At 62.2% G+C, this 12,274-nt stretch overlaps 2 protein-coding genes across 2 annotated transcripts in view; both read left to right on the plus strand.

Annotated features, from left to right (window-relative positions):
• Positions 1-7,582, plus strand: part of ANAPC2 (anaphase promoting complex subunit 2) — a 14,061-nt gene extending 6,479 nt beyond the window's left edge. The window contains exons 7-13 of the mRNA XM_011957256.1: positions 563-744; positions 1,486-1,627; positions 1,888-1,963; positions 2,031-2,234; positions 6,546-6,675; positions 6,910-7,145; positions 7,220-7,582. Coding sequence (XP_011812646.1) covers positions 563-744; positions 1,486-1,627; positions 1,888-1,963; positions 2,031-2,234; positions 6,546-6,675; positions 6,910-7,145; positions 7,220-7,432 — 1,183 coding nt within the window. The 3' untranslated portion in view covers positions 7,433-7,582. The remainder of the gene's footprint in view (positions 1-562; positions 745-1,485; positions 1,628-1,887; positions 1,964-2,030; positions 2,235-6,545; positions 6,676-6,909; positions 7,146-7,219) is intronic.
• Positions 7,583-10,281: 2,699 nt separating this feature from the next.
• On the plus strand, positions 10,282-11,383 carry TMEM210 (transmembrane protein 210). Its single transcript, XM_011957258.1, has 4 exons — positions 10,282-10,382; positions 10,547-10,682; positions 10,881-10,910; positions 11,150-11,383. The coding sequence occupies exons 1-4, from the start codon at positions 10,295-10,297 to the stop codon at positions 11,337-11,339; spliced, it is 444 nt and encodes a 147-aa protein (XP_011812648.1). The 5' UTR covers positions 10,282-10,294; the 3' UTR covers positions 11,340-11,383.
• The last annotated feature ends 891 nt before the right edge of the window (positions 11,384-12,274 follow it).

Consider the following 12,274-nt stretch of genomic DNA (forward strand, 5'->3'; position numbering starts at 1 on the left):
TCACTGCAAGCTCTGCCTCCTGGGTTCACGCCATTCTCCTGCCTCAGCCTCTGCAGTAGCTGGGACTACAGGCGCCCGCCACGACGCCCAGCTAATTTTTTTTTGTAGTTTTAGTAGAGATGGGGTTTCACTGTGTTAGCCAGGATAGTCTCGATCTCCTGACTTCCTGATCTGCCCGCCTCGGCCTCCCAAAGTGCTGGATTACAGGCGTGAGCCACCCCACCTGGCTTTTTTTTTTTTTCTGAGACAGGCTCTTGCTGTGTTGGAGTGTGGAGGCAGAATCCTATCTCCCTGCAGCCTCGGACACCTGGGCCTAAGTCTTCCTGGCTCAGTGTCCCTAAGTGCTGGGAGTGCGCTCGCAGCTCCTGCTGTTCCCGTGTAGTGTTAGGTTTGTTTGTTTTTAAGGAGTCTGACGGGCCTGTCTTTAATACACAGCCTGTCACACTGAGTGTAGAGGCAGGGTCAGTGGTGCTGGCCTAGATGGGGCCAGGGCTGGGGTGAGTGGTGGGAGGTGCACGCAGGGTGTCCACACTGTGGGCCACAGCAGCACTCACGTCGGCAGGACACGGGAGGACACGGTGCGGCAGATCGTGGCCGGGCTGACCGGGGACTCGGACGGGACAGGGGACCTGGCTGTTGAGCTGTCCAAGACCGACCCTGCAAGCCTAGAGACAGGCCAGGACAGTGAGGATGACTCGGGCGAGCCGGAGGACTGGGTCCCGGACCCCGTGGATGCCGATCCAGGTCAGCCCCGCACAGCCCCTTTCAGCAGCGGGGTGGGGGCTTCAGCCAGGCCGTCTGCTCTGGACTCATCTCTGTCACAGAGCTTGGCTGCGTCAGGTGTGGCCAGTGTCCCAGAGGCTTGAGGGTGTCAAAGGTCAGGGCAGTGCTCCACCCCCGCCGCCGGCCTGGGCAAGCCCGTGATGGGCTGTGTTCCTCCGTGGCTAGTCACTGGCCGTGGGGGATGCCCTGCCTCACACTGCTTGCGAGCTGTGGGGTGTTCCTGCCCTGCCACTGCACCTGGCAGAGGAGTGAAGATGTGGGTGGCCCCTGAGCCCCATACTGATTTGGCCTCAGAGTCCTGTGAGGGTGCCAGCTCCTGCTCAGAGCCCATCTGTGCCTGGCCCTCGTCTGCGAGGGCTCTGAGGGCTGTGGGTCCCAGGCCTGGCCCCTGCCCTGGCACAGATGGTAAGTCTTCAACACATCTTTAGTCTCAGAGGAAAACCCCAGGACCTTTGGCTTGTCCCCTAAGCCTGCATGGGGGTCCCGGGAGGTCCCTGTGAGGTGGGAGGGGCTGGGGATTGAAGCCTTTGCTACAGGACCTGACTCCAGGTCTCCCGGGAGGCGCTGGGCTGCTCCCAGCCTTGAGGGCCTTCAGGAAGAGCCCTGCCAGGCTGTGCCGTCTGGCTGGGCGGGTTGGGAGGGGGGTGGCCCTGTCCTTGCCCCGGTGCCTGTCAGGTGACACCCCTGCCCCCACCGTGCCAGGGAAGTCGAGCTCCAAGAGGCGCTCATCAGACATCATCAGCCTGCTGGTCAGCATCTACGGCAGCAAAGACCTCTTCATCAACGAGTACCGCTCGCTGCTGGCCGACCGCCTGCTGCACCAGTTCAGCTTCAGCCCTGAGCGGTGAGGCCCACGAGGTGCCGGTCATCTCCAGGGGTACCAGGGCCTTTGCCAAGCCTCTGTCGGGACAGGGCCCTGATCCCGTGCCTGGGGCCTGGTTGGAGCTGTGCTTCCGCCCCCACTCCTGGCTGGAGGTGTGCTAGCCATCGGGGTGCCCACAAAGGACCCCTGCTCTGCCTGGGGGGCACCCCTGTGCCCTGCTACAGGTGCTCCTTGGGGCTGGGGCTCACCGCAACACCCTGCCCAGACGCTCATCTTTCCAGGGAGATCCGCAACGTGGAGCTGCTGAAGCTGCGCTTTGGCGAGGCCCCAATGCACTTCTGCGAGGTCATGCTGAAGGTGGGTCCCAGCCCCGCCCACTGCCCGGCCGCCCCACAGGTCCCCCATGACACTGGCTCCTCCTCAGGACATGGCGGACTCCCGCCGCATCAACGCCAACATCCGGGAGGAGGACGAGAAGCGGCCGGCGGAGGAGCAGCCACCGTTTGGGGTCTACGCTGTCATCCTGTCCAGTGAGTTCTGGCCACCCTTCAAGGACGAGAAGCTCGAGGTCCCCGAGGACATCAGGGCAGCCCTGGAGGCTTACTGCAAGAAGTACGAGCAGCTCAAGGTACCTCCATGCCAGGCCGCCCCGTGGGCCCTCGGCACCCCCATCCTGCGCTGCGGGGCTCCCAGCAGCCTGATACCTGTGGCCGCCCCATTGTCACCCGAGTGTCTCTGGGTTGGTCCCGTCTCGCAGTCACCCCTGCAGGAGAGGGAGTGGGTCTGGCCCACACTCTATCCGCCTTCCTCCCAGCAACCCTGTGCGCCTGTGAGCGAGAGTCCCCGTGGCCACAGGAGCTTGGGCCGGCTGTGCTGGGCCCAGGTCTCTTGACTGCTTTACGGGGACCCCTGTGGCCGCAGCAGGCTCCACCCTCTGAGCGTTTCCTCTTCTTTCACCATCTGCCCTTTGCCTGTCAGAACCGGGGCTTGGGGTGCCTTGTGTCACTGCAGGGAGGCAGCCGGGGAGCCAGGGTTGCCCTCTGCCCAGGGCAGCGCTCCCGAGCACACCTGACTCCCAGGGCTGCAGCCCTGCCCCCTTCTCCAGGTCTGTTCCCTCGAGAACTACCTTTGCAGCCTCCAGCGGTGCTTGAGGACTGGGGCTGTGGGTCTGTGGTGGGAATAGGAGGGAAGCAGATGTGCCCTGGGGAGTGGAGGTCACTGGCACACGGGGACAGTGTGCCCAGAGTGATGGCGTTGGCCACGTTTGGCTCACATGCCCTGGCAGCACTGCCGATCCCAGCAGTCCCAGGACAGGCGTCCAGAGCCCGAGGGATGGGACCAGGCTTGGAGGTTGTTTCCCTGAGCTCATAGTCAGGTGAGATGTGTCGGCTGGGGGAGGAAGGGTTAGGATAGCCATCACAGGCAGGTTCCAGGGCTTTCAGTCTGATGTGTGGGGCCTGTGAGGCCTGCAGTATGCCCAGCAAGTGCTCAGGACTGGGGGGAGCCGGGCACCCCAGCGGGGGAAATGTGAGGAGAGGGTCCTGGGGCACAGCCGGTATCCAGGCTGCAGACCCCAACCCCAGGAGCCCCAGGAGCCCCAGGAGGGGGATGGTCCAGCCTCAGCCAGGGCCGGAGGAACAGTCTTAGGACAGAGCCGCCAGGAGGCTGGCAGGTGGGGCTGAGTTCAAGGGAGGGTCCGCAGCTTCTCCAGGCCTGCTGTCAAGAAGGCTGGACTTAGATGTGTGTTCTTTTTTTCTTTTGCAAGTAAGGGGGCCTTGCTGTGTTGACTGGCCAAGGGAACTTACTCCTAGGGGAGGGCAGGGCAGTACCAAGGGGTGCACTTCCTTCCAGAGACAGACAAGGGGAGGCCAGGCAGAGGCGCCCAGGGCGGGAGGCTAAGGGGCTCTGGTAGGGCCGGGCTGCTGACCACGGTGGCGAGTGCCTGCTGCCTCCCTCCAGGCCTCAGCTTGGCTCTGGAAGAGTCCAGGTGTCCCTTGCAGCTTGTGGAGGGTCCGTGTGGCTCCTGCCTGCTCTTGGTGGAAAGGAGGGCCCTGGAGGGGGTCTGGGTGGCTTGCGCCTGCTTCCAGTTGAAAGGAGGGCCCTGGCAATCCCCGCACCTCCAGCTGTGGCCTGTGCTACAGCCTGGCATCTCTGGAGCCTGCGGGCACCGTGCCCCGCTGCATTCTGGTACACATCATCCGTGTGGCCGGGCTGCATGCTCGGTCCCTTTCCCCTGCCCCTTCTGGCTGCCTCAGGCTCTCCAATGCCGCTTCCAGGCAAGGTCCCACTGGCCTCCCTCCAGGGTCCCGCCTCGGGTCCCAGGCATGGCTCAGCCACTGCCCATTGCTCAGGCCTGAAGTGCTGGGACAGCCACACTCCAGTGCCCTTTGTCTTAACCTCAGTGGGACACAGGAGTAGCTCAGGAAGGCCCTGGGGCTGTGCTGAGGGGTCCCACCAGCAGAGCTCCTGGCCGAGGGACCTTGCTTGACACCTGGCTGGCCATGCAGCCCGTAGCGTCTACCCGAGCCGGCTGCTTCTGAGCCCTTGCGTCCGTCCTGCTGCAGGCTGACCAGTGGCGTTTGTGGAGGTCACGGCCTTGGAGCCAGAGCTAGGACCAAGGCAAGCCACTGACTCTTCCTCCATTTTCTGTCCGTAAAGAGAGGGTTGTTTCTGTTAAGAGCTGCCGGATCCTGAAAGGACACAGGAGCCCTTGGCCCACAGAGCAGGTGTGTCAGTGCCCCGGTGCCACCGGCACAAAGTACCACAAACCAGGGGCTTAGAAGAAACGTATCATCTTACAGGCCAGCAGGGCCCCCGATGGCTCTAGGGGAAGCTGCCTCCTCCCCTCTTCCAGCTTCTGGGAGCTCCAGGAGCTCCTGGGCCTGTGGCTGCCTTGCTCTGGTCTCGGCCGTGTCGCCCGTGATGTTCCCCCGTGTCTCTGTTCCTGTCTCCCTCTTAGAAGGACACTCACTCTATTCCAGGGTGATGTCATTTTAATTATATCTTTAATGACCATATTTCCACATAAGATCCCATCAGGGGCACTGGGAGTTAGGGGTTCGTGTGTCTTTCTTCGAGGGGCACAATTCAGTGCATAACACTCTGCCCCATGGCGGGTCCCTCCAGCGTGCAAGTGACAACCCCAATAGCCCCCAAAATCTTCACCATTTCAGCATCAACTCCAAGTCCAAAAATCCCATCTAAATATCGTCCACACAAAGTTCCACATCTCAGCATGTAAATACCACGTAAACGAGGTGCGGGTGAGGCTTGGAGTGTGCTTCACTCCTCTCCAGCTGGGACACTGAAATCAGGCAACAGATGATCTGTTTCAAAAGTTCCACCGTAAGACAAGCATAGACATTCCCACCCCAAAAGGGAAAACTGGGAGGAAAAAGGTTGGCAGGTCCCAAGTGAGTTCAAACCCAGCAGCTGAAATTTCAGTTGACTTCCAGGCCTGCGCATCCTCTTTGGCTCCCTGCTCCGTCCTCGGCCTGCAGGGGCAGCCCCACCTCGTCAGCTTCGGCCTTGGCCTCTGTGGCTCTGCTCTTGGAGCCTGCCTTCCTTTCAGTCCAGCCTGGCAGCACTTCAGATGGTACAAAATTCTCACACACCTTGTCGGCTTATCATGCAGCTCACCAGTGTCCAAATCCTCAGACAGGTGGGTCCACAGCCCTTTCCCGGAGGCCCCACCCGTCCCTGTCTGCTGCTGAGATGGTTAGTTGGATGCACAGGTCACATCTCATCTCTAGCAACCCCTGGTCCAACCACACCCTTGGCCACGTCTCAGCTGCCTGCATACAGCATTTTTCAGATCCCCAAGGGCTGGTGCCTTTTTGCTTAATGGTTCCTGCCTCACTGATGGTTTCCCTCTTGTATTCTGCTGTAAGTAGCAAGGAGAAGCCAGGTGGCACTTTCCACGCTGCTTGGAAATCTCCTCAGCTGAGTGTCCAGGCTCATCAGCTGTAGGCCCCACCATGCACCCAACAGTAGAGCACCAGCCAGCCAAGCTCTCTGCTGCCTCCTCTGGTTCCCAGTAGCACAGTCATTGCCACCTGAGACCTCACTGGAAGCACCTGTTGGGTCGGCATTGCTGCTGGTATCCAGTCTGTGATGCTGTGTGTGTTCTACAAGACGACGGCAGCTCTCTTCTCCTGGCCGTTTCCAGGCTTGTCGTCACGCCTTTCTACCAACAGTCGCGCAGGCCCTCACCATAGTTCTTCCAGCCTCTCCCCATCACCCACTTCCAAAGCTGCTGCCACAGTTCTCGGTGTTCGGTTTCCACAGCGCCCTTCCTGGTACCAAAATCTGTTCATTTCTTGTGGCTGCTGTAACAAAGTGTCACAAACTGGGTGGCTTAAAACAGAAATAGATTGTCTCAGTTCTGGAGGCTGGAAGTCCAAGATGAAGGTATTGGCAGGGCCCTGTTCCCTCTGAAACCTCTTAGAGACCTCCGTTGCCCCCCAGTTTCTGGTGTTTGCCGCAGCCCTTGGTGTTTCTTGGCTTGCGGCCGCATTGCTCCAGGTGGCGTCTGTCTTCGTGTGGCTGCCTCCCCGCCTGCCTGCGTCTTCCCATCTTTCCTTTGCTTAGAAGGACCCCGGTCGTTTGGATTAGGGCGCACCCCACTCCAGTGTGACCTCAGTTATATCTGCATCAACCCTGTTGTAAATACAGCCGCATTTCCAAGCACTGGGGGTTAAGAAGCAGATGTAGCCTTTTCGGGGCACACCTTATGACGCTGGCCCCATTGCCATTTCACAGTGGCTGAGCAGGTAGGGACCCCATCCAGTCCTGTGCTCTCGCTGCTCACCTGCCTGGCAGAGTGGGGTGGGGCAGGTTGGCTTTGGGAGCCCCTTTCTCACCTGCTACCAGGTGGCAGAGCCCATGGGCCTGAGCCCCCTGCAGCTGAGCTGCCCAAGCTGACCCTAGCCCTCCTTAGGCCATGCGGACCCTCAGTTGGAAGCACACCCTGGGCCTGGTGACCATGGACGTGGAGCTGGCTGACCGCACGCTGTCTGTGGCGGTCACCCCAGTACAGGCGGTGATCTTGCTGTATTTTCAGGACCAAGGTGAGCCCACCAGCCCCTAGCTAATCTGCCCCGGCCACACGGCCCAGCTGTGGGTGAGGGACTGTTCCCCAGTGAGGGTGTGGTTTGGGGCAGCTGCGCCAGCAGGCAGCACCCTTCCTTTCCCACGGGCAAGGCAGGGTGGTCTGGGAGCCCCCTGACCTCTGGGCTGACAGGAGGCAGGGGAGGTGCAGGCTGTGCCCAGTCTGCCCAGTGTCCCGGTCACTCTGCACGCAGCCAGCTGGACCCTGGAGGAACTGAGCAAGGCAGTGAAGATGCCCGTGGCACTCCTGCGGCGGCGGATGTCTGTGTGGCTGCAGCAGGGCGTGCTGCGCGAGGAGCCCCCTGGCACCTTCTCTGTCATTGAGGAGGAGCGGCCTCAGGACCGGGACAACATGGTGCTCCTGGACAGTGACGATGAGAGCGACTCCGGCATGGCCTCCCAGGCTGACCAGAAGGAAGAGGAGCTGCTGGTGCGTGTGCGGGCCCATGGGGGGTGGTGGGGAAGGCCTGCGGGTGCCTGATGGGGGCTGGCCTGTGTCCGCAGCTCTTCTGGACATACATCCAGGCCATGCTGACCAACCTGGAGAGCCTCTCGCTGGATCGTATCTACAATATGCTCCGCATGTTTGTGGTGACCGGGCCTGCGCTGGCCGAGATTGACCTGCAGGAGCTGCAGGGCTACCTGCAGAAGAAGGTGCGGGACCAGCAGCTTGTCTACTCGGCTGGTGTCTACCGCCTGCCCAAGAACTGCAGCTGATGCACCCGCCCGCCTGCCCGCCAGGCGCTGCCCTGCAGGTGCTCTCGTCCTCCCATGCCAGCCCCTGCCCGCCTGTATCCCAGAATGCACTGCTCAGGGGCACGCCCCTCCCACCCCCACAGTGTGCAGATTAAAACAAGTCAGGTCATCTTTTTCTATCCTGGTGGCTTTGTAGGGCCCCCCAGATGCCCCTCTATCCTGGGCCTCTCCCAGCCTGGCAGGGCCTGTTCCTCAGCAGCAGGCGAGGGACCACCCAGGCCTACACATCTGCACTGGGAATCCGCCTCTTGAGAGCTTCCCGGGCCGCCCCCGCCCGGGGTGCTCAGGAATCAGCCTCCTGAGAGCTTCCCAGGCTGCCCCCTCCCGGGTGCTCAGGAAGCCGCGCGTGAAGGCCCACGTCACACCTGGGCCATGGCTCAGGCAGCCACGTCCTAGGGCTTGCTGCTACCTGCCAGACCTCCAGCTCCATCCCTGTGCCTCTGGCCTTTGAAAGGAGCCCTGGGGTCACCCCCACGTGCCAGGCCAGGAGGTTTCCAGCGAGGCTGGGATGTTGCATGGGTTCGGTTGGAATTGCTTAGGCTGGCGAATGACCTCTTGGCCAACACGCCTCATCTCCGGCAGCAAGGCTCTGCTCAAGGCTCTACTCAAGGCTCTGCCCTGGTGGCCAGAGGGACTGGGCACTTGTCCCCTGCTCCACACTTGGGCAGGGTGGCCGCAGAGCTCAGCCTCACAGGTGTGCCTCAGAAAGGCAGGTCGCCTCCATGTCCCCCACATGTGTGGTCATGTGTGTGCAGGCTGCCCAGGGCCTGTCTCAGAGGCTGGCACTGGGAGAGGGAGACGCCACAAAGCTGAACAAGGGCCCTAGGGTCCAGCTCTGGGCTCTTCTGCTGCTAAAACCTGGGCCTCTCTCCCAGAGGTGCCGTTTCCAGGCCGGACATGTTCCACCCCGATGGTGCCGTCCTCCCAGGGGACAAAGGCCCTTTGAACTGGTGCCTCGAGTCCCGCTCCTGCTGCAGCACCTTCCCAGGCTGTGAGCTGCGCCTGGCTTCAGTGCTCCCGCCGCTGTCCCCAAGACCCTTGCTGGTTCCCACATGTCCACTGTCCTGGGCTCCTGCAGCCGCCGCCCAGCACCCTCCCACCTCTCCAGATCTGGCCTGTTTGAGCCGGCCTGCTCCGTGGACATGCCTGCACCCTCCTGACTCTGGAGAACTCTGTTTGCCTCGGGGCTTGAAGGAGGAAGTAGTTGGGATTAGGCAGGTGTCAGATGCACAGCCTCTGGCCATCAGGCCTCTGCCCTGCCAAGGAGGGCGGCTTCTGCCCGTGTGGCATCTCCCCTCTAGCCCTGGGCCCTGCCACCTGCTCCACTTCACTCCAAGGCTGTCTGTGCTGCTGTCATGAAGAGGGACCCCTCTACTGAATTCTGGTGTGGGGGGCTCCCGATTGCTCTGACGCCCACTGTCTCCCCTCAGGCGGTAGCCTTGCCTGGATCCCGCTGATCATGGCCACCACCTGGCCCCAGGCTGGGTGTGCCATTGTCTTAAGCAGGATACAAACCTGTTGGGCTGGCCTGTCCGGTGTCACTGCCAGCCTGGCTCTGGCACACCTTTTGTTCTGTGTCTGTGAATTCCATCGCTGGATGTGTCCTGAAGACAAGGGTGAAAGGTGCATGTCAGGTCACGGTGTCACTCAACAAGTCAGAGGTCCGAGGACTCCAGCAGGAGAGTGTCTGTCAACAGGCAAGGGGATCCCTGGTGACCAGGGCCACTGGGGCCAGGCTGTGCCTGCCCTGCCCCCGCCCTGCGCGCCCCATGGGTCCTGAGCTGGCAGGAGGCCTGGCCTTGGTTGGCTGTGGGGCAGGTGTTTCCTTCTGCCTGGCGGTTTGCTTGGCAGGTTCAGAGGAGGGGAGGCCGGGAGGGCAGGGGCCTCTCTCCCAGCCTGGAACAGCAGGTTCAGGAAGGAGGCTGAAATTAACCCTGGCCATGCTGGCCTGTGGTCAACTTCCTTGGGCAACGCTTGCCTTTTCTGCAGAGGGAACAGCCCCTGGGGCTCCAACTTCAGTGACACCTTTAGTCTGGAGCCTTGGATGGGGGATGTCCGGGAGGCAAGGCTTGGGGTCCTGCTCAGATAGGGGTGGCCAGTGTCTGCCAGACCTTTCCAGGTTGATGGGGGATTCCCTTGTGTGCCAGCAGCCCTTCTGACCTGAGCTTTGCCAGGGCATGAACCAGACCCTCCCAGAAGCAGTGGGGAGGGAGGCTGAGTGCAAGCCCACCCGCTTAGCCTTCCTTGGCCACTTCCTGCCCCGGCCCTGGAGGAAGGTGACCTGCAGCCCGCTGGGGCCCAGCCCACACGCTGAGCTGCCGCAGTCCTTATGCTGGGAGGGAGCTGAGGCCGAGGCTGCCTACCGCCCACCCCCTAAGGTTGCCAGGCCACTGCACCCACATCAGGGCCTGGAGTGCTGCCCACCCCCTTTCACTGTGAAGGACTTGGCCGGGTGTGGTGGCTCACACCTATAATCCCAGCACTGTGGGAGGCCGAGGCGGGCAGATCATGAGGTCAGGAGATCGAGATCATCCTGGCGAACACGGTGAAACCACTGTGAAGGACTGCCCGTAAGACCAGGCCAGCCCCATTGCTGCCTCTGCCTCAGAACTGGCCTGAGCTGGCCGTTCTCTCAGGCCTCTGTCCACCCTACCTGTCCCATTCCCAGGGCTGCTTTTGTCAGTGGCTCCCTGAATCGCGGTGCCCAAGGGCAAATGACACACTGGCACCGTGAGGCCCCCCACCCCCACCTCACAGTCCCACTGTGAAGTCAGCGCCTTCCAATAGTTCCGTCAGAGGTGTGCAGTGGGGCCAGGGCTGGACATGGCCCCTGGTCCCCAGCCTGCGTCCTGCCTGCGTGGCGGCCCCCTGGGCCTCACATGTCTGTCTCTTCTGCTCATCCCTGCTACAGGTGCCTCCTCCTGCCCCCGCACCCCGCTCCCAGCCAGGGCTCCCCTTTCCCAGGCAAGGTGGGAGCTCTGGTGTCCTTCTGGTGGCCACCAGGGCAGGGGCAGACCTGGGGGCCCTCCACAGGCAGGTGATCGGCCCCGTGGCTATGTGGCCCTGTCTCTGCAGCTGGAACCTACTGTGAATGCAGCCTTGGCCTCAGCCGCGAGGCCCTCATCGCCCTCCTTGTGGTGCTGGCGGGTGTCAGTGCCAGCTGCTTCTGTGCCCTTGTCATCGTGGCAGTTGGTGTCTTGCGGGCCAAGGGGTGCGTGAACCCCGGGGCCGGGAGTGGATGGGAGTGAGGCTAGGCTGCCTGCCCTGGGCCCGCGGTCTTGCAAGCGGGGCCTTTACCCCCTGGGTGGGCTGTCACCTGGGGTAGGAATAGTGTTTCCTAGGCGTGTGTTGGGGGAGGTTCGGGGGCCCAACACTGTTCCAGGACTCATGTCGGCCTTCATCCCCTTAGTGAAACATGCCCGAGACTAGTGGACAACAGGTGAGCACCAGGAAGGCCCTCGGGGTGGGGGGTGCGCTGTCTCAAGGGAGGTCCTGGGGCGGGGCGTGCTGTCTTAGGGGAGGCCCTTGGCGCGGGAAGCTATCCCAAGGGAGTCCCTGGAGGAGGAGGGGTGCCGTCCCAGGGGAGGCCCTTTGTGGGACTGCACTGTCCCAGACACTGGCCTGCCCTGGAGGATCAGGACTTCACCAGCTTGTGCTGACCTGGCCCCTGTCATGCAGGTTGGTGGAGAATTTTGGGGTCCAGGAAAATCGCGTGGACCTGCACCCGGTATATGTGGAGTCCCAGCTAATGGACGCTGACCTGGAGGTCTCCATGATGCCACCACTAGAGGATCAGAGCCTTGTGGCCATTCCCATGGAGGCTTCTCCAGAGGAGCCGCCGCCACCCCCGCCCCTGCCACCTGAGTAGGGCTGAGGGCAGCTGGGGGAGGGGAATTAAAGTGTATTTAGTGGTTGTGCACTGTCCTCCCTGCAGGCTCTCACACCCCTCAAGGCTGCATCATGGAGGGTGCACACGCATATGGGTCTCATCAAAGCAGGGCACCCAGGCCCCACACCAGGTTCCCCTGTTCCTCTGCCCCAGGGCAGGAAACCAAACCCATAATGTTTCCACCTTCTCTACCACAGCTGGTCAGCCCAGCTCCTCCCTACACCCTGCTTTGGAAAGCCCCTACAACAGGACCTGAAACTGGCAACTCCGAAGGGCGCTGGGTTTAACAGGAGGACTTGGGCTGATACCCCTGCCCCACTGCACTGGTCTGTTTTTCTGACGGTCCAGGAGAGTCCTGGGGGGAGGGGTGGGGCAGGCACGCCTCTCCTGCCTGGGGTGTGCTATCTCCCTGCATCCCAAGGCCTGTCTCCAACCCAGGCCCCATCCACCATGGGAACGGGACCATCCCTGCGTGGGGGCCACTCCTCCGCATGTGCACGTTGGCATCACTTTGCTGAGCCTGGGTGGGGTCGAGACTGGTGAACGGTAGGACCTCTGGGTTGCATTGCGTGCGGGAGCCTGTCGCAGCGGTGAGCTGGGTGGGTGCAGGTGGGCGGTGTCCTGCTGCTCAGGGCTCGGCGGGCGCCCGGTGGTGGACAAGGCGGGGCGAGGTGGTCTTGATAGCGCTGTGGCCGGCGCTAAGCCAAAAGTAGTCTGGAGCTCCGGGACAGGTGGCTGGCGGTGTCGGGCGTTGGCTATTTGCCTTGCCTCCGCCCCAAGCGTGGATCCAGCCGTGGGACAGGAACTGCCTGCGCTCGGGCCAGAGTTAATATTTGTGCAGGCGCCGCAGGAACGGGCTCCGTGGACGACGCGCTCCGGGGACGCGCAGGCAGCGGGCCTCTCACCGCGGGTGC

Source organism: Colobus angolensis, unplaced genomic scaffold (genome assembly GCF_000951035.1).
Source record: "Colobus angolensis palliatus isolate OR3802 unplaced genomic scaffold, Cang.pa_1.0 Scaffold44, whole genome shotgun sequence".
Lineage (NCBI taxonomy): Eukaryota > Metazoa > Chordata > Mammalia > Primates > Cercopithecidae > Colobus > Colobus angolensis.